This window comes from Emys orbicularis, chromosome 5, assembly GCF_028017835.1.
Source record: "Emys orbicularis isolate rEmyOrb1 chromosome 5, rEmyOrb1.hap1, whole genome shotgun sequence".
NCBI classification, from domain to species: domain Eukaryota; kingdom Metazoa; phylum Chordata; order Testudines; family Emydidae; genus Emys; species Emys orbicularis.
Genome location: NC_088687.1, coordinates 60,281,869 through 60,309,751, shown reverse-complemented (window position 1 = coordinate 60,309,751; position 27,883 = coordinate 60,281,869). Strand labels below are relative to the sequence as shown.

General features: G+C 38.3%; 1 protein-coding gene across 1 annotated transcript in view; it reads left to right on the top strand.

Moving 5' to 3' along the window:
- Positions 1-27,883, top strand: part of LRBA (LPS responsive beige-like anchor protein) — a 576,728-nt gene that overhangs the window by 489,297 nt on the left and 59,548 nt on the right. Inside the window, 1 exon segment of the mRNA XM_065405711.1 lies at positions 19,354-19,521. Coding sequence (XP_065261783.1) covers positions 19,354-19,521 — 168 coding nt within the window.

Sequence of the window (27,883 nt, the reverse complement as noted above, 5' to 3'; positions counted from 1 at the left end):
ACAAAATTACTGTATGCTTCTCTGCTATAGAATGTGAAATTTGTCATGCTTAAATATTTCCTCTGCTCTGAGGTAAAGGTGGCCAGGCAATCATGACGCATGTAAAATTTAAGACATAACTAAGTTGTGACTAAGAACTATTTAATTTTTTTTATTCTTTGGTTACCAAATTATAAGGAAAATTATTTTACTAACCTACTTTAACCACACCAATTTTCTGGCAAAAAGCAGACATTAGAGGGGTGTAGAAAACACAACTACTGTATATGCAGTCTTAAGTATGGAGTTACTATCATGCCTCCAAAAACACATTTTCATAACCTTAGATTACAGTTTGTAGCATCTTGTAATTTACTTTTATTCTTGTATACTTACACTGGAAAACAATGAAAATTGTGTATCTATAGTGTCTTGCACATTTTATTTTGATAAGTTTTCTTCTCTCTAAAATATGTATTTTAATTTAACCAGCAACCATGTACTACCAAAAAATAATAATACTATTTCAACCACCAACACAACTTCCTAATGTGCAATTTGAGAGATAAGTCAATTAGCCAAATAAATCTAAAGCTAATTAATGCAAGCAAACTTTCAATATTGTCTGTGAAGTTATACTTAATCTTTATTATGTTGTGCAAGAATTGTTCATTGTGTAGTTGAATATAAAATTGACTCTGTTTAGCATGTAGGGAATAGCGCAGAGGCCACACATGTATCCAAAAGTATAAAAAACATTGTGATATTGTATTACATTTTTTAAGAAATAATTTTTAAGATGTAATTAGGGACTGTTGTGTAACGTGTATGCACACAAAGGGCAGAGTTAAGGTTATTTCATGCCACTTTAGACTTAAAAGGTTTGTGTTAAAAGTGCTAAAAACTCATGGACAAAGTATTGTGTATATAAAATGTGCCTATTTTAAACCATTATAACTGGTCAAATTGACACCAGTTTTCATCAGAGCACTCAAGCCCTCTGCAAGGAGGGCTGTTTCCCTGACAAATTTAAACATTGTGGACTCTGCCATTTTAGTGCTAATTCTGTATCCCCCCCCCTTTTTTTTAATAAGGAAAAAGTGCATTTTTCCTATTCTTCTTATTCAAGAATAGTTTTTGCACAATTTTTAAAAAATCATCTTTGGGTAGAGGAATCACTATGTGTGTCACCTATAACAACCATATTTAAGGATACCTAGGTACTTTCATTATAACACTGTTTTCATTTCCATAGATGTTTCTCAGGTTCTCTATTTAGCTGAAATTTGGTATACCTGCTGTCGGTAAGGGAACAATTATTTTCTGAAGATTTAATCAAAAATAGTTAAGCCATTTTCAGCCATGGAAGGAGTGATAGAGAAAACTTCCTCTACAAGGAAAAACATTTTTCAGCCTCTTTTGTGAACAATGCTAGCACCTCATGGAAAGGCAATGGAAACTTGAAAATTGGCCTATGTGCCTTTTGTTGGTCCAGTGGAAATCAGGTTTGATTTCAATAAGTGACTAGGATATAAAAAATGTACTTAAAGTATATGCACTGGCCTATGTTTCGTAGTAGGACTAGCAAACTTCCAGTTTCTCAGTGGAAACTTCCATTGACTATACAACGTTTCAAGACTTCATGGGATATGCATAACAAAATGGAGCAGATTTTCAGTTTTTGTATGTTAGGAAAGCGATTCTGGAAAATAGTCTGTGAATCTGGTCTTGTCTCTTTCCATTTATATATTTAAAGAAGACTGTGTATGGAATGAATCATGGGTTACTTTCTCACCGAGTGCACATATTAAGTCATGCAGAGCATTCTGCTTTTGTCTAGTAAATAGCTGAATGTGCTGTAATTTCTCTATGTATGTCTGTTTATGGCTTAGCAGATTGGGGTCCCTGTCCTGAATAGGACCTCTGAGTACTGTTGTAATAGAAATTAATTGTGTGTGTGTTTTGTTTGGAGCAGTCCATAATAGAATTTTAAACAGGTATATATTAGTGTGTGTGTGTGTGTGTGTGTGTGTGTGTGTATATATATATATATATATATATATATATATATATATTTACACACACACACACAGTAGTTGCATGTACAGATGGATCTGGGAATCCAACATATTTTCCAGATAGTCTCTTGGTGAACCTAGAATACTTAGGCTGAACGTATTGGCACAGATAGTGGTAAATTTTAAGTGTCATTCACTTAAATTGAAAATGGTTCTACCAAGTATCTTATCCCACTGAGATTCTCTCTGTGTGTATAGGATAATTGGAGATGCTACACTATTTGTAAATATTCAATAATTTCATTGTAAGGTGCTATTTGTATCTCATAAGGTGACAAGATTTCTCTAGCAAGCTTCAATGTTCTTAAATGGTTCCTAACTGCTAAACGGTAAACTAGCTGAAAGTTGACTTGTCAATCTTTTTTTTTTCTTTTTTTCTTCGATTAAAATTTGTTCAGTTTTTAGGTAGGGAGTGTAAAAAATTTTTTTAAAAAAAGTGCGATTTCGACACTTTTTTCTTCTTCTTTTAGACCACAGATACATTTTCTTTTAGCTAAAAATCTGCAAATCATAACTCCAAAGTGTGATTTATAGAACCTTGATATATTCTAGAGGCAAAATTCCAGAATGATTTTACTTAATTTCCATACCAAATATTAAAAGAATCGTTATCTTGTAGACTTGCATGCTATGAGAATTAACATGATAGACCATACTGCTTCTCAAGGACCAATTAGTCTATCTTATAAAAAATCCACTCGTACAAAAGTGGCTACATACATATTTCCTTTAATCTGTTGTCTGTTGATTAATTTAACAAAAATTACAAGTTTCTATGTATTTACATAGACTTAATATTCTTACTAGAGAAAACCTAATGAAAATAAATCTTTTATAACTGAGTAGTTAAAAAAGAGATTTTAGTATTAAAAGGTTGTGACATAAAGTAACAAAAGTCAGGATATTCAAAATTAAGGTTGACACACTAACATCATTTTTTTCTACAACCTCATGAGTGAAGTATAGTCTTAACATCAACTTTGGTTTCCTTGGCCAAATTAAATAATGTAATTGATTTTTCACTACTTCATTTTCTAATTCACAAATACCCATATCTTCCTGATAAGTGTTCTCCTGTCAGTTTATCACAATATTAAAGGGAAACTGTCAACTTAAAATCTAGTCAGTTTCACCAAATGTGCTGAAAGTAGCTTTAAGTACTTACAACTGCTTCATGCCCACTGGAAAAATCTGTAGCTTTACAATTACATTCTCCTAATTTTTGAAAATATTTACTCTGCCCATTGTCTGTGTGAGATCTACACAAACAGAAAAAGAAACTGACTATATGCAGAATGATGATGTCAAATTTTTTTATCCAGTCTCTGTTCTAATAATCTTAAATTGTAACAAAAATTAAGTTTAAAAAAAATTCAAACAAGAGTGACGTCTGAATTGTAAGTGCCCCTTTAACTTTGATCTTTAAAGCTTCCCTATTTGTTTCCTTCAAAAAACACTGGGAGCGGAAGGTGGAAAAGAGGTACCTAACTGTATCCAGAATGTACACCCAAATCCTTTGATTAAACAAAATGGTAATTTATAGAACCATATTCAGCCTGGGTATAAGCAAAAGCTATTCCACTGAAGTCAGTGATCACATGTATCATTACAGAAATCAGGATGACATCTGCAATTTGATGTGTAGCTATTTTTCCATTTACTTCAGTGGAGTTGTGCCTGCCTGTACCCAGCCTGAATTTGTCCCATACACTCATACATTTCTAACAGAACTCAATACACTGAAAAAGATCTCCATATATCGTACTTAAGAAATACATTTAATTAACAGCCTGCTGTAAGCACAGGTCAGTTCTGATCTTTGATTAATAACAATTGCATCAAAATTGCACTTACTGCATATTTTAGCCTTTTTGATTTGGTTTTTGGGTTGTCCTCTCTATCTTATAAGCTAGAAATCCTTGGCATGGCCAAATATACAAAATAAATATAAACTACACTGCAAGTATGAGTTCCGGGGGGGGGGGGGGGGGAAATGATTTAATGCAATAATGTTTTTAGATGTATACAGGCAACCCCGTTTTTGTCTCAATTTGTTAAATTACCTGATGTCTGCGTGTGTACTTTAAACAAGATTTTGTTCTCTAGTCTTTCTTCCTTTTGAGCTATCTTCTCAAGGAGAAGGATGATAAATGGAAACATAAACATAGCATGAGAATGTGAACTGGTTCCCAAACATTTCAGTAGTTTTATAAACAACTGGTCATTGTTACCTTTAGCTGGATTACAGTTTCCTTCAGAGCAACAGTGCTCTTCAGCTGCTTTACAGAGTTGATTCTGAATGTTTTAACATATTTGCTTAAAGGCTTTAATGTTTAAATAATGGTTATATAATTATACATTGTTTAAACAATTAGCTTTTCAGTTCAGCAATAAGCCCACATGTTATACACATACTACCAAAAATGATAACGAAACTGCATTTTGAAGATATAAACTGACCTCACGGTGAAAAATCATAGTTTAAGGACCATTTGTTTTTGTTTTTCTTTATATGAACTATTCTCATTTTAATTTTAATTATTCATGGTGAGTCCCACTTAGATGATCTGTGAGGATACAAATGATAAACTTCAAGTTTTTCTGATTCTAAACTCAGACTTCAACATTCTTAGTGCATTGTGTGCCCCCTTCTCATCCGTAAGAAATGCCAGTTTGAATCTTGCTGGTCCAAATCAGCACAAAGGGTTGTCTGAGACTTGAACCAGGGTCCTTTGGAGAAACAGGATTAACATCATAGTGCATTATTGGTCCGCTAAGCCATCATGACAGCTGTAGATCTGTATTTTTAAACAACTGAAATATCAAAAATTACCTAACAAAATATTACTTAGTACTGTTTGGGTTTTACTTTGAAAATGTTCTATTACAGTTTTACGTGTTTCATTTCTATTTAAGTAATAGGAGTGTTCTGATTACTTTTATTGTAACATTATCTTACCTAAAATGATCTTTGAAGGTTTATACCATGATTAAAAGACAATTATTTATATGGAATATTTTAAATACAGTACTAGAAAAAGTGAGAGGAAAAATATTTCAGATGTAAAAACTGCATCCAATTTTTATCCATTTTTATTGGGGCATTTAAAAAAAAGTGGTTTAGACTTTATATTGCATTTTCATATTTGATACAGAAGTTTTTTTAACAGCTTTCAAAATTATACAGTTTTTGTTTAGTTGTCAAAACATTTAATTATATCATGGCGTGAAGGTTTAAAGCTGTCAAATAAATCAGAATCTCAGCATAAACATTTGGTGAATTGCTTTTGCTACCATACTGTAGTTGTTACTGGGCAGTTAGTGAAACTTTTTTTTAAAGCATTTACTCAGCAGGTACAGGACAACTCTGGTACAATGAATTGCTGATTGCTTGTAAAACAGCAGGTAGTAATGCCCCCACGCTTTGTAATTCTTCTTTGTAAAATAAAGTGGCAAGATACTGTGGTAGATTAGGTGACTGTGTATGCTGCGGAAGAGCTGTTGAAGATTACTTATCCCATTTCAGAAATATGTCGAATTTTCGCTTTTTTTCCACAGTTCAAAAAAATAAAGGTCCCACCACTAGAGGGATTAAACCTCATTTACATGGGGGGTCAGGGGAATGTTGGCAGGACTGACCTGAAAATAGTCCAAGAAAACAAGAGGGCTGAATTTCTTTAAAGCCTTAATATTTTTATGTAAAGAGAAGGATAGATATTTTAATTAAAAATTTTAAATTGCTGTTTTCTTAAAAGCGAATAATATTATATTTTAAAGCATATGTTAGAGTGTTTGAGAGGGGTTTTTTTTTTCTGGTGTTGATAATGCAAACTGACCAAAGGGGTTTTTGGGTGAAGTAAATTAGTTCTACTTTGAAGCTTTTATTTTCTTCTCCTTTTGAAATGAATGGGGAGGCCCTTGAATGAAAGCTGCTTTTCATTAGTGCCACCAAATACCTATTTGAAAGGAAGAGCTCTTCTAACACACACAAACACAAGAGCAAAGGAAAGCTTCCTTTTTTAACCAGAAAGACCATCAGCTAAACAGCTCCTAGCGTCTCTTTCCAGTCAGGTGGTTTCAAATCAGAGTTAATTACTCCAGTCATTTATTCTAATCACCTTCCTCTTATGGCTAGCCACATTCTGTCATGGGGTGGCATCGTTTGAAGCCAGTTAGGTTTGAAAGCCACTGCAGGGTACTTGAGGCTCATTAGTGAGGCCTATCCATGCCTGGCTCTGGATATGGTCCCTGATTAACTCTCAGTTCTCCCTCCTCCCCCAGCACACACTTTAGTTTCAATTAACTCTTGCCTTGCTGCCCTGCTTGCCTTTTACTCACATAGGAAAAGAGAAGTATGAAGATATGCCTTTAGGGGTCTACTTTTATTTACAAAGAGATGGTAACCTTGTATTTCTGTGCCAGTTATCTTCATTGTTGTTTTTATGTTTTACAAACTGGTTCCTACGTGTGAAAAGGTAATGTTAGTCTGTACAGGAGAGAGTCAGTGACTAGAGCAGAAATTGTCTCCACTCCTCTGCATAACATCAGCCTGTTGTGGGTAGTGTAACAGTTTCCTTTGTTCAGCTAAGCTACTGAGAAGCATACATGGCTAGGCCTCAGTACCAAGTCAGACTGTTCCTCCAAAAGATGACAGGGGAGTTGTGATTTAGTCTCCTGGGGCTGGCAGGTCCTGCCCTTACTTAAACCTGTATAGCTTAAATTCTGAATGTCAATATAATATTTGTATACACCCCCACACGTTCACTCTCCATATTTGAAGAGGCTCTTTTACTCAAACATACAAAAATATTTAATTCAGCTTTTAAACTTGGTTTAACACTGCAGCTCTGCTCCAAGATGAAGGGTGGCTAACCATATTAATGTATCAATTTATGCCAGGTTAGAATAAGTAGTTTTTCATTTTGAAAAAAAAATTGTGTTAATTTCCTTAATCATTTGAGGATTCTAATTAAATAATTACATTTGAACTTATTTAAGATTTACTTATAGGAGGTTTTAGAGATCGGCCAGGAATCAATAACACCTACATTAACTATTTTACTCCTTGTTTATTATTGTTGATTACAATAGTGGGGACCCCCAACCTCTCAGAGTCAAATATTTCAATTCGTTTGGGTTCTTAATAATACTGAACTTCAGACAGAGAATTCATATTATCCTCATGTTTACCTCCTGAGTTTGGATGTTAAAGCTTGTATGCCAAAGTTGGTACATTTAATTTCAAGGAGTTAGGATGTTGGTATTCCCGGATGCTAATTCAGTTACCATTAATCATAGCAATTGTTGTTTAGCTTTTATACCAAATTCAACTAGAAAGTGAGATTAAAATCTTGTAATTCTGCTGCTGTCAATTAAAATGGTGTGAAGGAGGGCTTTAAAAATTTCTTTTTAATGATTTGGATCAGCTGGCTGGTTATTTGCATGGTAAAGATTTGCGTTTTTCATTGGATACCATGTTTTTTGGTATCTGTTCTATTGTGGACAGAAGGTTTATATCAGCCTCAGTGTTAGTGAAAGCAACTCTATACTGTTCTATTTGTAACTTGGGTGTTTTTTTGGTTTGGGGTTCTTTGTTTTTGCTACAGATACAATTGTAATACATTTATTTAAAATATTTTTACCTAGTAGTTTACGCCATATCTTACATCTATGTTTATTTTTTGACGCTTTAGTGATCTTTTTTCCATAGCAAATCCCTGAATGGACGTAGTTTTGCTGACATCTCCCCCCACTCCCTCCCGCCCCAGCATAGACAGTGCAAGATCAATTGAAGACTTCTTCCATCGACCTAGCTACTGCCTCTCAGGGAGGTGGGTTGCCTACACTGACAAGAGAACCCCTCCCATCAGCGTAGGTAGGTCTACACTGAAGCAATACAGCAGTGGTTAAGTGTAGACATGCTTTAAGTTTGGCACTCTGTATGCAAGCATGTACTAAGTGCACTGAGAAAACAGTCTGCTGAATCTTAGAGGGGAGGGAGCTCCTTGCCTCTCTCCAATATTTCGTGCATCAGAAATAGAAATAGCAAATGATATGCTTAAAGGGATTTCCATCCAGGGTTCGTTGGCCAAGGATGGCATGTAGTCACCTCCTTTTGAGATCAGAACAGAAGTCCTCTGACAACAAAATGGAAACTGTTTTAAATTAGAGATTTCCAAGTGTTGCACAGAAACCCTTCAATTTTTTGTTCCAGTTTTTACACCAGTTTTAGTTTTAGTTAAGCCAAGCAAGGCCCTGTGCTCAATGAGATTTCTTTGTGGGTATGTCTATGCTGCAGCTGGCAACGTGCCTCCTAGCCCTGCTAGACAGACATGTACTAGCTTTGCTGGAACTAATGTACAAAAAATAGCATGGATGTGACAGCACAGGTGGCGGCATTGGCTAGCAGCCTGAGTACAAGCCCACCTGAACTCTTGAGTCCATACTTGGGAGGCTAGCCCACACTGCCACCTAAGCTGCTAGCTTGGGAGGCTAGCCCACACTGCTATTTTTAGTACATTAGCTCGAGCAGAGCTAGTACATCTCAACCTACTTGGGCTGGGAGGTACGCTGCCAGCTGCAGTGTGGACACATACTCTGAATGTCTGTGTGATGTGTGATTGATGGTTGCCAATAGCACCTTGCAGCGTTACCACACAAGCTTAATTATTCACACAGTGATTTTTTTTTTTCCTGTCAGGACACTTTCACAAACTCATCCCAATCAATTTTACTCTCACCGTCATCTTCTTGGAGCTTTCCTCTCCCTGACCAATTTCTGTCCAGCCAACTGTGTGAGGCCCCTTTCTGAGGGTTTTCTGTTGTTTTTGTGGAAGCTGTTTCCTGGACTTCACTTATTCTGTAGGGTTGGCAACTTTTTAGTGGCACAAAACCGAACACCCTAGCCCTTCCCCTCCCCCGAGGCCCCGCACCTTCCTTGATGCCCTGCTCACGACATTCCCCTTCCCTCGGTGGCTCGCTCTCACTCACTTTCACTGGGCTGGGGCAGGGGGTTGGGGTGCGGGTGAGGGCTCTAACTGGGGGTGTGTGCTCCGGGGGGGGGCAGAAATGGGTTCAGGCTGTGGGAGGGAACTCCAGGCTGGGACAGGGAGTTGGGGTGCAGGAGAGGGTGAGGGTTCTGGCTGGGGGTGCGGGCTCTGGGGTGGGGGTGAGGGGTTTGGGTTGCAGGAGGGGGCTCTAGGCTGGGGGGTGGGGCCGAGGGATTCGGAGTGCAGGAGTGGACTACGGGTTGAGGCAGGTTTTTGGGGTTTGGAGGGAGTGAGGGCTCTGGGCTGGGGGTGCTGGCTCTGGGGTGGGGCCGGGGATGAGGGGTTTGGGGTGCAAGAGGGGGCTCTGGGTTTGGGGGGGCTCAGGGCTGGGGTGGGGGTTGGGGCTCGTGTTGGGGCATGGGCTTACCTCAGGTGGCTCCTGGTCAGTGGTGCAGCACGGGGGCTAAGACAGGCTGCCTGCCTGTCCTGGCACCATGGTGCACATGCTCCGGAAACAGCCTGCAGGTCTGGGTCCTAGGTGGGGGGGCCAGGAGGCTCCACATGCTGCTCTCGCCTGTGCACAGCCCTCCCCTCGCCCCGCTCCCATTGGCCATTTTCCGGCCAATGGGAGTGCTGAGCCAGTGCTCGGGGCAGGGGCAGTGCGCGGAGCCCTGTGGGTGCGCGTTCCCCCATTCCCCCCCGGCCGCCTATTACCCAGACCTGCTGGCCACTTCCAGGGCACAGCGCAGAGCCAGGACAGGTAGGTACTAGTGTGCCTTAGCACCGCAGCACCAGTGGCCGGACTTTTAACAGCCTGTTCGGCGGTGCTGACCGGAGCCGGCAGGGTCGCTTTTCAACTGGGTGTTCCGGTTGAAAACCAGACACCTGGTCACCGTATTATGCTGTTCCAGTGAGGAATTCATTACTGTCAGAACTCTTCCAGATTCAGCTTCCACAGCTACATTCTCAGTTTCTAGGGGCAGTCAATTTCAGACTCTGTCCCTTGAATAACTTCTCAGATAATCCTTAAACCTGCAAAGCCATTTGCACTGAAAAAGTTGGATGACACACAGCACTGCACCTACATGAGTAGCAAGGTGTGTGACCCTCTGGAACACCTGCTATGTGTACTCTTACAATGGACATTGATGCATTAGGTTTATTTGCATGAATATTCACAGAAATAATTTTAAGGTCACACACTTTGAATATTTGCTGTAGCAAATTTTAAAATTGCTTTCTGGAAATATTTGCATCAGAATTCTGACTGAGTTTCAGTCATCCAATCAAGGAGCAAAAACAGTATCATGTGGTGTGTCAAATACAGATAAACACTGCTCAAATTCTGTATTTTAATTGGCTAACCATAAACAAAATCATGAATTTTTAATAATTTTGAATAACTAACAAAAGAAAGAAAATTGATGTTCCACAAACTCAGCAGCTACATTCTTCACTCTGTTCTGATTTAATGTTTTATTGGCTATATAGAGTGAAAGGCTCTTCTCTCATATAGAAGAAAATTATCCAAATATTTGGATTTTAGAGTGGGGCCTTCGGTATTTTGTGTTTGTACGGGTATGTCTACACTGCAAAATAAAATTCCTGGTACCAAGTTTCAGAGCCCGGGTCAACTGACTTGGGCTTGTGGGGCTAAAAATAGAAGTGTAGCTGTTTGGGCGTGGGCTGGAGCGTAGGCTATGAAATCCTGCAAGGGTGGAGGTCTCAGAGCCCTAGCTCTAGCTGGAGTCCAAACATCTACACTGCTAATTTTGGCCCCTGCAAGTCTGAGTCAATTGATTTGGTGATGCAGGTCTTTTATGCAGTGTAGACATACCCTATGAGTCCAACTACCTGTCTCCCACTAAACCAAAAAGAAATCCAATATCCATGTGCTGTATGTATTCTTATAGCAGCTATCTTAAGTGTATGGCCTTGATCCTGGAAACATAACAGATGTTTTACTTCACTCATGTGAGACTTCCCATTGAAGCCAATGAAACTGTCCACATGAGTAAAGTTAAATGTCTGTGTAAATGTTTGCAGGATCAGTGTGTAAGTTTGAACATTATAGACTTCGTGACTTTAGATGCTTAGATGAAGTGGTGTTAGTTAATTGTTGAAATTTTCCATGTTAAAAAATGTAAAATTGTAACATATGGCTGCATATATGATTGTGTACAGTGCTCATGCTTAAAAAATGCTACTTGTGCCTTAGAAAATATACTTCAATATTTTCAGGATTACCTACTCCTCCCTGTGGTTACTTAGTGTGCTGCCTAAATAGAACCTATTATACTAGGAAATAATTAAATAAGGCAATTGGCAAGTTTTTGAAGGTGACCACTGTACCTAGTAGTGCAGTCGCTATGAATACAGACTGAAGACAGTTTTGCAAGTTTGCCTAATTCTTTTGATCTTGGCATGTAACAATACAAGCTTCAGTTAATATTAAAACTATGAATTTCAAAGGAAATGCATCCTTAAGTGTATAAAATATGTAACAGCTGGTTGTCTAGTCCATTTAAAACTATAAAATAACAATTGCAGAAAGAGTGTTTGCCTTGACAAAAAGTGCATAAGTCCTTGAGATTTTTATCAAAACTTGGTACTAATTAACATTTGGGTAATAGATTATATAAATTTAGAAAGGATCTTTGAGGTACTAAATTTCAAAGTGTCTTTTCAATGCAGTGCTGCTTGCACCAAAATCTCTTCGCCATGAAATCACTTTTCATTATGTTATGCTATTCCAAAGAACTCTGTGAACCTAGCTTAATGCTTTATAGGTGATTCAAAAAAAAATTCTGTTATAAAGTTCTTTTAGTGTGATTATTTTCCACAGTCCACAGCATTATATTATTCTTTCTAGAAAAGCTACCTTTCTATTTATCTCTTGAGTTAACTTGCATTTTTTTTAGAAAGCCATACATACCCATGTATGTATTCCCTCAGCTGCCCATTTCTTATATCGTTCTTTGTCTTGTTTCTTTGTCTTTTGGTAATAACTACCTTTTTTACAGTGCTTTTCATCAATAGATTTCCAAGTGCTTTACAAAAGAGGTTAGTATCTGTATCTCTGTTTCACACAGGGGGAAACTGAGGCACAGAGAGGCAAAGTGGTAGTGTTTAGAGATGTGAAGTAAAATACAAACTTAGCTAAATAGAAATATGAATAAATTGTCAATGCATTTCTAAACACGATTGCAAAAAATGAGAATGAAAATTGAGTAATCTAATCTGTGTAGTCTGAAAAGTACAATAGTCACTCATAGTGCCTGCAATGTTTGATGTCTATAATAAATTACAAAGTACAATAAATTAATAAAAATCCAAGAATTTACTGGTATGGAAATTAAATTACTTAAGAACAAGTTAGAGACCACCAATTGTATGCAAAATTTTAATGTCAGTTTCATATTTGTGAAATTTGTATCACTCCATACGGAATGTTGAATTTTGTCAATAATAGCAGGTCTGCTGTCTTCTTCCTTCCTGCAATTCCTGCAGGGCAAGCTTTAGCTTGATACATGCCTAATAACAGATTAGATTTTTTTAGATTTCTATTTTCTCTTGTGCTCAGAAGAGTATATTTGGGGAAAGTTACATTTAAAATTGAAATACAGTTGGTTACTTATAGGTCAGCATTTAAAGAGTTAATATCTTATTAGAAGGACAGGAAATCTGGCAACTATTGCAAAAACTAGACCTAATGGTGCACACAAACAATTTGTCAGTCTTCGTAAATGTGAGTAGCTTTCCGCAAAGTGGCTGCTCTCGCTTTGTTTGACCAGGCTAAACTTTTCCTTTTTGGACTTTAAATCTTAGAAGTGAAATGTGATCCACATATTCAATCAAAATCATTTAATTCAAAGCATATTTTGATTGGAACAAAGTTGACATGGAAAGAAACTCTAGAATAATAATAAAAAAAAGTTGAAAGGATTTTCTATCATATATTTAGCAGGAAAATTTGAAACAGTTCTAATTAGCCTGAAAAAAACAGCCTTCTTCTTTGTAAATTACAAAGGTCATATATCAATGTTAAGGAAACATTACCACTAGTGTTTGAAATCCGGCACATGCAAACATAACAGACCAGTTGGTTTTTGATTTTTATTTTGTGCGTGTGTAACCTAAAATATGCTTAACATATTTAAATTAGTTTTCTGGCACTTGAATAGTGTGGCTGTTACCTTTGCAATACTCTGGGTACATTTTTATAAATTATAAATCAAAATATCTTATTATTTGTGTTTCCAGTCTCTAGGAAAGCTAATTAGAGCTTTCCTATTCATATGTAGACTTTTTCTTTGATTGGGAGTTGGAGATTTATAATGAATTTCATAATGACTCAGTTTTATTTTGACTCATTGTAATGGCATCCCTTGTTTCAAAGTGGTAGCAAAATACGTTAACCCTTTGGAGACTATGGACCTTTATTTGCATTTGTACATCTGGCAAACACCAATGTTCTAAGAGGTTTGAAATTATTTAATTTTTTTACGTGCCAAATTAATGTGTTCCTAGAAAAATGTACAGAAGTAAAACATATAGACCCAAGTTCACGTGCATGTTCAAAAAATAGATTTACTGTCCATCAGATGTCTTCTTTTATTTTGGTTATATTAAAAACTACTTAATACTCATTGGGAGAGTAAGGCGAGCAGGAATGTGGCCTTATATTTCTGAATAGTTTCACTGTAAATGTTTGTCTAAATAGTGCATATACTGTTGAAACGATGTATACTTAATGTATTTGTCTAAATGAAAAATCAGAATAATCCTAATCGCTAATATTTGTTTTTAAAATATGTACTATTTCACATGCCATGCACTGTTATCTAGACTAAAATAGAAAAAAAAATATTTTATAGGGGAAAAACCCTTGAGGTGGTTACTTTAAAAGTGTGTCAGAGTCTTAAAATATAATGGTATTTAGTAAATGTGGTATAGTTAGCAACTTAACTATAGAAAGAAAATTGTTTCTAGCCATGTTAATTTAGCATTTTTGTTGTGTTTTGACCACATTTTGCCTAATGCTTTTTGTATTGCACCTTTAAGATATATAAAATACAGTCCTCAATACTTTTTTCTGTTCATTCCTTTTATAAAATAGGCAATAAAAAGCCACATAGTAAATCACAAATTTCAGAATTATATTTGAAGAGAGTTTAAATTGCATTTTATTCAATAACATTGCATTTTGCATTTGAAATATATTATTGAATAATTTGAAATTTCCCTTGTAATATAGCCTCACTTGGTTAATGTTTCTGACGCATTTCTGCCTTGGGAATGGACAAATGAAAGTTACTAATAGGTGTTTGTGTTTGACATCTGTATACTGTACTTTTTAGCATATCTCAAGTGTTTTAGTCTCTGCCTAATAGCTGTTTTTTTAATGAGATCTATCAGCCCCAAGACAGTTTGTCAAAGCTAATACGAGTCCCACTGGACTGAACTGACAATTTGTGTGTAGCTTCACATGACAGTCTTTTCATGATCTTATTTGATCCTTAACAATTGGACATTAGTCACTGATTTATTTTATAATAACTCAATAGAGTTGAACATTACTGTATTGTGTTGGACATTGTAGCGGTTTTTCTTTTCTTTTTCTACAAATTTTACTCGGAGCACACATTGGATGTAAATGATGTACTGTATCCATACTGCTATGGGAGTACTAACAATTGATTGGCTAGTTTTAAGAGCAGCATGGGAAGAATGTTAGTATCCCATAGCGGCACACCGTATTTAACTCTGGCCTTAATGAGGACTGTCTGTCCTAGTGGTCTGAGTAATCCTCAATGTTTAGCATTCCATGGCCTCAGTTTTATTTTTTAAGTGGGTAAATATTGAGAGAATAATTTAAAAAACACACCGACACCCTTTTAAAAGAAGAGAATTTGTTATGAATATAGTAGATTTATTTTAGGATTATGAATGTTGTACTTTACATTTATCAGGTTTTGAAAGTGGTTTTGATTTTAGTTATAGTCAAATTGGATTTTTAGTATTATACTCTGGTGTTTTCCTTGAAAATTTAGTTTGTTTTTAATCACTTTGAAGTTCAATCATATCCCACTCTTCTAAGTCTAATTCATAATCACCCAAATACCACAACTGTTAACCTAGAATGACAGAAAACCTTATTTATCTTTTTGAAATTGTATGTTATATTTGGCCTTTCCTGCAGTGTCCTGAATACTGATGTTCATCTTACTCACTTTTCTTTTATTCCTCATATTTGTGTCCTGACAAGTGGACAAAGATATTAAAAATGCCCTAATATGGTGTAAATGATACAACAAATAATCTCCATCGTCTTTCCTTTGTTAATTTCCTGTACTTATAATTCTAAATCTATGTAATTTAAAAGAACATTTTTATCTTAACATTGCAAAAGGGAAGCAAATTCAGGATGTCCACCAGCAGCTCCATGAATAAGTGGTGAGACTGTAATTTTTAAGAGATTGTTAGATTTATCTGTTTGGTAACCTGAAGAGATTGCAGAACAATATTACAGTAGTTATCCATGCCCATGTGTTTTATGGGTGTAATATGACCATTATAGTATGTTTCACTTTGCATTCCCTTTAGGAATTTTTGCTCGTGAAACACAGTTTGCATAGTGAACATATAAAATCATATGCCCTTAAAACAAAAATTATCTAAGATGAAATAGATAAAAGAGAAACTAAATAAGTTCTAATGTTAAAAGGTTTTGGCAGGATAGCAAGAAAATTAATTCACATCATTGTCATTTGCTGAGCCTTGTAGAATTTTATAGCCTCACATTGTAGCTCTATGGTCACTCATGAGACTCCTGACTGTTTTTATCTTATTAAACAATTTTGAAGTCATTAATTTTTAATTTGCTTGGTTGCTGTTTTTTATAGTTTTAATTGTGGAGCGAGAGAGTGAGTGTGTGTGTGTGTGTGTGTGTGTGTGTGAACGAAAAGTACTTTTACATAAATAAGTCTTGTCAAAGCATATATATTGTAAGGTTTTTTCCACGTGGTCTTTTTTTTTTTTTTTTTTGGTAGGACATGACATACTATCTGGTAATCCATTTTAGAGGATATTTTCAGCATGTCAATAGCTGAGAATTCAAATAAAAAAAAAACCTGGAAAATATGTACAAGTCTTTTCTTGATTGAAAGTTCTAATTAAGTGAATCGAGGAAAATTAACTGAAATTAGCTGTCAGAAAGTCGCATTTAAATGAGTGATGAGCTGGTCTGGCAGTAAACATTTAAATGATATAAATTGCCATTTAAGTGTATGGTTTAATGTTTGTCATGCATTAATGTGACATGAGACTGCAGTGACAATCAAGCAGCTTGCTCTAATTTGAACATATTTAGGGCTTTTGTGTGGAGTACACCACACAAATTAAGGCAATGGCTGTTTTTATGTGTCAATTTAAATGTTGTTTTCAGACATCGGTTAATGAAACAAACCCATCATTTTTTGTACAAATGCCAGAGCAGTTTCTTAGGTTTTCAGATTAATTTTAACTTCTGCTGTTCAAAATTAGGAATTTCCTTTAAAAGAAAAATGCTCTTAGTTTCTGTAGGTCCCATAGAATAATATTATACTTCTCTGTATTGTTTTATCTGTACTTATTAAAAATGGAACTGAATTGAATTCTACACAAGATTGATAAAGCAAATCCTGCCAGTAATTTAAAGTAGCTGTATTAAATATTTAGAAATATAGTAGATTCATTCTAGATAATACCTCTGAACATGTATTGAACCTAATTCACTTGGTCAAGGATTCATTTTTGTTAATTTAATTGTGTGCTTTCTGTGTATTGGACTCTGAATTAGCCAAGTATTTTCAGAACAGTGTATTAATCTTCCAGCATGCTGCAGAAAATGGTTCTGTATGTGTGTATACAAAGTGTATGTGTTCAGTGGGCAATGGTAAAATCTTTGTTTGCTGCACTGTAATGTTTTCCTGTATCATGATATTTCAGTATTCCCTAAATTTAGAATAGGGAATATGATGTTAAACTTAACAACCATGAGCAGTAAATGTCAACATTTTAATGGCACACTGTCTTTATATAGAAACCAAAAAATGTCATTATTTTTAAGTATTGAACTATACTACTACTAAACTTAACTGAATTAGAAGCTGGAAGTCCTGTCAGCTGTGAAGAGGGGTGGAGGGTGGTTCATAGTTTTCTTATACCCAAATCAGGTACCCTTCCACCCACCCAGTTTATGGTCTTATATAGTCCTAGAGCAGAAACAGCAGCCATCTAGTTGGTACTTGCTATTGGTACCATATCTGATCTCCCTTAGAGAAATGCCTGCACCCAACCCTTATAGGCTAGCCTCCATCCCGCAAGAGAAAGTTTCTCTCTGCAGGAGACAGACCTATCTGCCTACATCCCACTTACTGTGAGTTGAGAGCTGCTCCATATCTCTGTGTATCCACGTGATGCTACAGTGATAATTCAGCAGCTTGCTCTTTTGAACATATTTAGGGCCTTTGTGTGGTGTGCACCAGATAACCATCAGATGGTCTGGATGGTGGAGTCCTTTGGGTACAGAATTGTGTGTCCACCAAGTGAAAGTCAGAGATGGAGTGAACAAATTTTGTCACCTAGAGGCCAAAATGAACTGCTCAATGTATACCAGTGGTATAGGACAGGCAATGGAAAAATTCTCTCTCTGTCTAGGTGAAATGCCTATAACCCAGAAAACAGCTCTCCAAGTCTACCAACTTTGTCCTGTGTGAGGCAAAAATTTCTGGCCACTCCAGTACCTAGGTTTACTGGGCGTATACCCTTTATAAAAGGAATGAACAGAAAAAAGTTTACAATTTATGATTAAAACTCTACTATCTACACAATATACATAGACATAAAATGTAAAAACTTAAATATCTTAGAAACAGTAGCCAATCAGTTGTTTTAATGGTCATATTTGAATTCAGCACATCAAAATACATAATAAATAGCACATTTTATCTCTGAAGCAGACGACTTCTCAAAAATTGTAGACCAGTGTTACATGCAGTTACCTTGGTATCTCAACAATTCCAGGCAATCTAGTATCTAGATGCTGTCCCAATGGCAGGTTTCTTTAAGCTGTATTTTAATTATATATATATATATATATATTTCATTTGTGTATGTAATACCTAATATGCATTTTTCTTAATCTTTTAACATTTTTCTTACTATTTTGGCAAAGTATCTTCTGCATGCCACATCTTGAGAAGACGAAATTCATTTGAACATTTTCTTTAATTTCTATTTTTTAGAGTTATCTGAATTGCTTTCTCTGTCCTGGCTTTTCAAAATTAACTTGATAACTGATGCCTTAGGGAACATATGGTTCTAGAGTAGTATGTTAAATATTAACTGGGTTATATGGAAGAATATTTTGTTATTAATTTGTTTATTATTTGTCTTACTGTAGCTCCGGGAGGCCCCAGTCAAAATTGGGTACCTGTTGTGCCTGGTACCATACATACACATAGTAAAAGACAGTTCCTGGTTCAATAAGGGTATTTCTACACTGCAGTTAAACACCTGTGGCTGGCTTGTGTCAGCTGACTTGAGCTCACGGAGCTATGGCTTCGGGGCTGTAAAACTGTGCTGTAGACATTTGGGCTTGGGCTGAAGCTCCAGGCTCTGCAACCCTGCAAAGTGTGATGGTCCCAGAGCTTGGGCTCCAATCCAAGCCCAAATGTCTACAGTGCAATTTTATACCCTGCAGCCTGAGCCAGCTGGCACAAGCCAACCACGGGTTTAATTGCAGCATAAATATACCCTAAAATTACAATCTTGGACAAGCATAAATATACAGACAAAAGTAATAGCAAACTAACATATATGCAACATGTGTAGTATACAGAACTACTTATTTGCATTTCACCTAATCACCCCCAGTTACTTTAATATCCCCAAATCTCTCAGCCCTCTGTCCACATGTCACAACTGGTCTAAGATACCATACATTCACCCTCCCCATCCCACAGAAAGAGGGGCAGGCTCATTCTGGTTGTTTGTCTTATCCCTGCCCTCTTCATTGATAGGATGAGGAGCAATTCTCCCATCTGGACTTTGAGGGGTGGGGCAGGTGGTCCACATGGCTGGTTCTTTCCACCCTAGTATGCTTTTGTACGTGTTAGAAATTTTTGTACACTTTCTAAAATATTAGTAGCATTGATGCAGGGGAACTACTAAAGATGATTTCATGTCCTATTTATGAATATTCAAGTTTCTCAAGAAAGAATAATAGCAGAAGTCAGGATAACATATTTTGCATTTTGTTGCAGGCCTTGGAGAGTGAGTTTGTTTCGTGCCAGCTTCACCAATGGATTGATCTAATTTTTGGCTACAAACAGCAAGGGCCAGAGGCTGTCCGATCCCTGAATGTATTCTACTACTTAACCTATGAAGGAGCAGTCAATCTGAGTTCAATAACTGATCCTGTATTGAGAGAGGTAAGCTTGCTTTCAAATATGGAAAGAGAAAACATTTGTTAAACACTGTCATTCTCAGAATGTAATGGATTCTGTTCTGCCTAAGTGCAGCAATAAATCTTCATAGCTCTTGCTTTGTGAGTTTGGTTGGCACAGGCCAGTTGGGAACACAGGGAGACTCAAGTCTGATGACTCTGTCACTGCGGCATACAAAATTAGTGAACATTTCTGCAAATGTTGGCCTTAATCTCTCTGTGTCTAAGTTTCACACACATTGAGCGATGAGGTAAAAATAAATGTTGAACAGTTGTTTAATTTGCTGAGTACTGTCCATCCTACTGTCCATTCATTCGCTGGGTACTGAGTGAGGCAAGAGGCTTGTGAAAAAAGTAATATGAATAAGCTTAATTCTGTCTGTTCCTAACTTTTTAGTGTTCAACTTTGCAACTTTAAAAACTTTCTTTTAGCATATTTGAATGTACTATTGCATATATACAGAATACTGTACAGTTATATTCACCATTATTTTTATTTGGCCTTGCCTGGATGTCAAATTGAAATGTAGTGCATTTGTTTATAGAAAAAGGCGAAATACTAAATCCTTAAAATCATTGGCAATACTGCCATATATCAGTGTAGTAGAAGTCTTGTATCCAGGTACAACAGCTCCATTAGGAAAAAGCTATTTTCTAAAATATTCCTTAGAACTCCTGACAAATATTACTTTGTAGGCTCTCAGGAAACAAAGAGTATGGCTTTTGTTAAAAAGTATAAAGTGGATCATGATAGGTTTTGCTTCCTCTATTCAGAGCTGTAAACTAGAAACAAATTTAGTTATAATTATTTTAATTATAGAATAAATGTGACAGTTTATCATGTTTTAAAATAAAATATTTATCACTGAGAACAGATTATTATCAATATACAGTTAAAATAGTTTTATTTGAAATCGTGGCTCGATATATGCCACAAAGAAGCAAATGAAGAAACATTTAAACTATGAAATTTTCACTTCACAAATGTGAGGTTTGATGTTCACTGTATAATTGTAGACTTACATTAGGCTTCCAATTTTTGTTGCTTTCTATTTGTTGAAAAAGATACTAGGATGGAGACTGGTAGTCATTTCAATCAGTGAATATTCTTGCACATAGCCCTATTACCCCCTAAAGCTGCACATACAGACAGTCTGAGCTCCAGCATGAATTTAAATTAATGGAGATATCCCATCTCCTAGAACTGGAAGGGACCTTGAAAGGTCATCGAGTCCAGCCCCCTGCCTTCACTAGCAGGACCAAGTACTGATTTTGCCCCAGATCCCTAAGTGCCCCCCTCAAGGATTGAACTCACAACCCTGGGTTTAGCAGGCCAATGCTCAAACCACTGAGCTATCCCCCCCCGCCTTATTCTTTGAGTAGATGCAGCCATATATTTCATGTAGATGTGTGTGCATCCAGCGTACCAGAGCCAGGGATCTTTGCGTAGTATCTATAGAGGTGGCACTCATGCCCTGTGGCCCCAGTCCCCCTCCCTGAGCCAGTTAAGGGCATTGTCTCCCTGACCCCCTCAGTTCATTGTCATTGCCAGTGGCTAGAGTCGGAGCTTTTTGTGGTGCCTTCACCTCACACTTTCGGTCTCAGTTTTCTGAGAACTTATCCTGTATATGGTAGTAGTAGTAGTGCCTTAGGTTTAGTTTAGTGTTAGAGTAGTTGGCTGCCCTGTGTGATGCCCTCACCTGGGTTCAAGCACTGTATGTTGTGGAGGGGCAAAGGTTCTTGTTGTGCCTCAGCAAGGGACACCTTAAAGAGTGGTGCTCCATCTGCAAGTCATCCACAAAGAGGACTCGGTGGCAAGAAACTTGTGGTTGAAGCAGCATCTTCTGGAGCAGGCTGTGGGGCCTGCTTGGGCACTGAGGCCCTTGTCTGATCGGTGGTCACCTTCAGATCCAGCAAGTGACGCCGTTTTATGCTCATGTTCTGGTGTTTCCCCTAAGAGGAAGACTGGTTATTCATCATCTTCTGGTGCAGTGGGAAAAGGATCCATAAAATGAGTCAGGACCATTTCAGGGCTCGGAGAAACTCCTCCTCATCTTCTAAGAGGAGTGTTGACCGGCATAGTACTCCCTGCGGCACCTGGGATAGAGCATGTCTGTCCACCCGCTCCCTTTACCACGCCAAACGCAGTGACAGCCCCTACCATCAATTCTGATTCCAAGCACAGTGCATGTGTTGAGTCTGGTACTAATGACATTGGCACTGGCACTGACAGTCTCCAAGCCAATGCCTCTTCCGGTGCCAGGTGGAAGTACATCTCATTTGGTACTGCTCGTGCTGATTCCCATTCCTCTTCAGCATCGAGGCCACAAATTGTTTGCCCCATCGGGGCAGGTTCCCCCATTGTCACCAAAGACCCTCTGGGACTTCTCAAGATCCAGGTCAGAATTGTCCTTTCCCTTCTCATCAGATAGACACTAGAAAGTGCCCTCGGATCACCATCGATACCGAGAACGGCATCTGTCCTGCAGTCAGGACAAGGGCTCTGGGCCTAGTACCTTTTGGCCACCAATGACTTATCTGTATGCCCAGTGGCCTCCTTGGGATGCTTCTCGACCTGCTCTAGAACGAGATCACCAGTCCTGCATCTTCACTGCATGCGACCACTGAGCCCATTCCCTCTGGACCTCGAGGGTTGTTCCAACAGGATCCTGTGATGCAAGAACAGGACCAATCGTTAGCACAGCAAACCACCTCCTCAGACTCTTCAGACAACTCTACCATGTGGGAATCCTTTTTTTCCCTTGATGCTTTTTAAGGCATATCAGGACCTTCTGAGGCATATGGCTGCTTTCTTAGGTATGCAGGCATAACTTCTACAGGAAAATACACATAGCTGCTAGATATTCTCCAATCATCAGTTCTAGGAAGAGTAGCCCTGCCGATAAATGAGGCTCCGTTGGAGCCTGCAAAGGCCGTCTGGAACACCTTAGCTTCATTGTACCCTATGGCGAAGTGTTCAGAGAAATGGTACTTCATTCCCATGCAAGGGTATGAGGGTTTCAACTCCTACCTGGCTCCTAACTTGCTGGTGGTAACTGCAGCAAATGACAGTGCTGGGCAGGGCAGGTGTAAATTCACATCCCAGAACAAAGAGTCCAAGAGGATGGACTTGGTAGGGAAAAAGATTTATACCTCCTCTTCCCTGCAAATTGACATCATGAACCAGCAGGTGTTGCTCTCTAAATATGACTTTGTCAATTGGACAGTCTTGTCTAAGTTTACAGAGAAGTTGCCAAAACCCTCGAGTTAAGAGTTTATGGCATTCATTGCAGAAGTCTGTGTGATGGCCAAGACTTCCTTGCAGGCAGCTCTGGATGAGGTGGATGCCTCAGGCAGATTTATGGCATAGGCTGTGACCATGAGAAAGGCCTCGTGGCTGCAGGACTCAGGCATTGTGTCCAATGTGCAGCAGATCACTGAGGACTTACTGTTTGATGGTCAGGTTTTGCCATACAGTTCCTCTCCATTTCTCATCCAGACCCCTACCATGTCCCTTTCCAGGGACCTCTCTCACAAGATACTGCTCCTAGAGCAGTTTCAGTCTCTACTGGCGTGGGGGCCATAGAGGAGGTTCCCCTGCAGCATCAGTATTTCCTGGTCCCCAAGCCCAAGGGAGTTATATGACCTGTCCTCCACTTCTGCAGGTTCAAAAAATACATCAGATATGTGAAATTCCATAAGGTTACCCTACCAACTTCCCGCCTTGAATCACAATGAATGGTTTGCTGCCCTGGACCTGCAGGATGCTTATTTCCATGTAGCAATCCTCCTGAGCCAGGAGGTGGTTCCTCACATTTGTCATAGCTGGCCAGCACTACCAGTATATTGTACTGCCTTTCAGCCTGTCTTCTCCTTCTCGGCTTCTGCTCTGCAGTAACAGTGCACCTCAGAAAGAAGGGAATTTATATCTTTCCATATCTGGGCTCTGAGTTACTGAGGGTCAAGTCCAGAGACAAAGTCCTGCCTCATGTTCACGTCACACTATGCCTACTTAATCATCTAGGTCTCATCTTAAATAGCACAAAATCAACATTGGTTCCAACTCAAAGAAGCAGTTAATTGGGGCCCAGATAGATTCTGTGAGTTTGTGTGTTTCTGTTGACCAAGCGATTCCAGGTGATTCATCACTTATGTCTGGAGCAACAGTCTGAACCCTCAGCCACAGCCCAAGTATGGTTGAGGTTGCTAGGCCATATGGTTGCATGGACACAGGTATTCCAAAATGCCAGGCTGTGCCTTTGAGTCTGGACTGAGACCCCACTGGGAGCAAAACAACCACCATTTCTTGTTGCCACTCATGGAAAACATGTTGATTGTTGGAATGGCCCAAACTCCAAAAATGGACCATAAGACTCTGCACTTCAGAGACTACTCGTGATTCACAGAGAAATTTCTGCTGAGGTGATCTGCCAGGTGATTCTGTATCCCAAGTAAGGGATCGGCCACAGGGGTAACGTTTTCCCTGATACGAAACTGCCAGAGCCTGATCACATCTTGACTTTGGAGTGTGCACACTCCTTGACCGATACTTTTCACCTGAGGTGGGAGTCGGCATTCCTGTATGCTTTTTCTCCAATTCCAATCATCCTGCAGGTCATTCTCAAACTGAAATTGGACTATGCCAACCTCATTCTCATTGCTCCAGCGTGGTCAAGACAGTGTTGGTTTTCCAACCTTCTTGTGTTATCAGTTCAGTCTCTCTTATCCCTTCCTTCATCCCAAACTCCTGACTCAGCATCACAATCAGGTTTTTGCACTCAGCTACCTGCATCTCACAGCGTGGATGCTGCATGGATAGATGAGGAGGAACAATGTTTGGTGGAGGTCCAGCAGGTCTTGCTTAATAGTAGGGACTCCTCCTTACCATACCAAGAACCACCCAAATGAAAGTGGTTCTTGGTATGGTAATTAGCATGAGGAGTTCAACCGACTCTGGCTTGTATCCAGAACATCTTGGAGTACCTGTTACACCTTCAGTCTTCTGATCTTGTACTTAGTTCATTGAGCGTCCACCTGCTGATGATTTCAGCATTTCATCGACCCATGCAAAGGAAATCAGTGTTTTCAAACTCCATGACAGTGAGCTTCTTGAAAGGAGTCACTCATCTGCACCCACCGGTAAAAGAGCCATTTCCTTTAAGGGGCTTTAATAGTGTATTAGCCACTATTATGGGACTTCCATTCAAGCCTCTGGCAACTTCTTCTTTCTCCCTTCTATGTTAGAAAACTGTCTTCGTTGTGGCGATCATGTCTGCGTGGAGAATGTGCGAGTCACAGGCATGGATGGTGGAGCCTCCTTACGCACAATTTTCCAAAGACAAAGTAACTTTGCAGCTGTACCCTAACTGCTTGTTTGAAGTGATTTCACAGTTATATGTCTACCAGTGTCCTTCCCTAAGCTGCATTCAATCCCAGAGAAGCAGCATCTTCACACATTTGATGTCAGGCAATGATTAGCTTTTTGTCTGGATAGAAGTAAACTTTTCCATTCTTCACCTCATCTGTTTGTTTCATATGTGAACCAAATGAAGGGTCAAGCAGTCTCTTCACAGACAGTCTCCAAGTGAGCAACTTCCTGACAGCATATAAAGTGGTCTGGGCTATGTCTCCACAATGGGTACGAGCTCATTCCACGACATCAACGGCATGTCTAAGTGACATGCCTATATTGGACATTTTCAGGGATGCCACTTGTTCTTCTCTGCATACTTTTGCAAACCACTATGCCATTACGGCTGTGTCCAGTTCAGATGCAAACTCTGGTAAAGCATTTGTTCTTCCAGATGGCATGCAGACATGTATTCCACGACCCTCCCTTCATCTCATCTGCATTGGAGTCTGTACTTGTGATGTTCTGTGTGAAAGAACTGAGGAGGTCAGGGCACTGCTGAATTTATATGGCTAGGGGAGGACCTGTGGCTCCAGGGCATGAGCGCCACCCCAGGGGTATTGCTAAGCAAAGTTCTCTGTCTCCGGTGAGCTGAGCGTGCACGCACCTGTATGGAATATACGTCTGCATCACATCTCAAACAACAGTTTCAGGTAAGTAACCATTTTTTTACGTGAGGTAATGGACAGTATTATCTTCACTCTACATTGTCTAGGAAACACCCCCTGGGAAGACTGTTTATCATACTTGAAGTACTAGAAAGATTTAAATGTGAGGTGGAAAACAACCACAAATGCTTGGAATGATTTGTATTGAATTTTTACTGAGTGTTTATTGTGGCTAGTTTTGTGTTATACTGAATCTGTGCAATATAGCTTCCAGTATAAATGGGTCTTTGGATTTTTTTTTTATTAAAAAAAGAAAATACTGGTTGTGCTAAGATTTTTGTTTTGGCAGAGAAAGCATAAAAATAATCTCTCTGTAAAAGGACATTAAACGATGGAAATAATAACCGAAGTAGGAGTAATCAGCATAACAGCCTACAACACATTAAACTTTTATGTAGTTTTTAATTTTTCAAGAACAGCTGCATTATCAATATAACCGTGATCTATGTTCGCTTACATTGTGGCCTGGAAAAATCATTTAGGAGTAAAGAAGTGAAAAATGTGGCGTTATCTCAGTTTAAACAGCGACAGCCACTTTACTTAATACATTTCTAAAGATTTTGCTCTTTGATTAACTCTGTTGAATTTGTACTATTCTTATCTGTTCTCATTCTCCTGAGCCTGCTCCTCTTGTTTTTGAGTTACTCCATACTGTCTGCAAGATAGAACTGAGTGGTAAAAAAACAAAAGGAAGGAAAAGAGGAATTTGATCAGAACCAGATTGATGAAGAGACTTCTGAGACTTTTTAGCTAGGGGACAGTGCAACGCGAGTATTATCTATCTGTTCCAAGCTTCATTGGTATTTGAGGTTTCCTCCAGTGCAGCATTTTCCTTTAATATTTTTCAGCTGAGGACAAGATATTCCTTCTGATATATATTTATTTAGTGTAATATATAATCTCTGTATTATACTATATTATATATAGGTGAGTATTTTATAATAAAAAAAATAGGTCAAGGTTGATCATTTTTGGTATGTGTTCTCAATAGACGTGCAAAGTGAAGTTTAGTGTCATTGCCGATGGTAAGTTATTCTGTCTACTCATGGATGAATATTAAAGTAATGAGAAATCAGATAGTGTATCTATGTGCATAATCATTCTATATCATGTGTTAAATGAATTTATCATGTAACTTTGACAACCACACCTTCTGCCTGCCCAGTAATATATCTTCCCGAGGACTTACACTAACATGCCCAACCTCTGAGCTTCTTCAGTCAGCTGTTGGTTTTTTTTCCTTTAATCATCCTGCCTGAGAAACTTCTTTTTCTTTTTTCTCCAAAGTTGCCACAGCCAGATGACCAACATGGGCAGATATCCAATCTGGACCATTAGTGGATTTTGTAAATATAAAAAATGCCATAAACGTAATCCAATTTTTCATTACCCTGCAGATCTAGAATCAAAAGTTTTGTACCATTACAGCAGGGAGATTCCCAGCTTCCTGATGGGCATAGTGCTCCCTTGTAGTTTTGAAAGGGTTCAAGATATTGAACTTTAAATCATGACAAATGTAGGTAGGAAAGGTATTTTAGGTCACAGACTTAAAAGAACTAGAAGCTTATGCATACTCAGAAACGTACAACTTACTAAGAGTTAATGATCTCATGGAAATAGTAGATGTGTATTTAAACCATGGAAATATCTCTAGATATATTGTGTGTCAGAATATACATACCAACATCTATGCCTCATCAGTAACTAAAATGTAAGCCTTATGGTGTATCCTCACTTGTATGCAGTCTGTGTATTGGTGACCTGGCTCATCATGAGGCCACACACACAATAATAGTGGGAGGAACTGAGGAGGAGAGGAGTTTAGGTTAATACAAAATTGCCTTAAAACTCCTAAGCTGCTCCAACTGACCATTATTTTTACAGCCAGTCAGGTTACATATATTACGAGAAGGAAGCATTGGTCTAGGAGGAAAACCTACCTGATTAAAACCATATTTTAACATTCTTGTTTATAATTAAAAATGTAGTACTTTTACATCTCTTCATACTGCTGTGAACAATTTTTCCTGCCATTCTTTCTGCCTATGGGAATAAGGGAAGTGAAGTATTTTGAAAGGCTCTGACTGCTGTAATAGAAATTCTTAAAATAAAACGCAAACCATGGGCCACATGTTATCTTCTGGCAGATAGACCCAAGGGAATGAAAAACATGCATAATTTCAAGGCAAATCTCTGGTTGGGGTTGGACAAGAGGGAGAATTTGAGCCAGTGCAGGGAAGAAAGGGGCCACAGCCAGGAAAACCAAATGA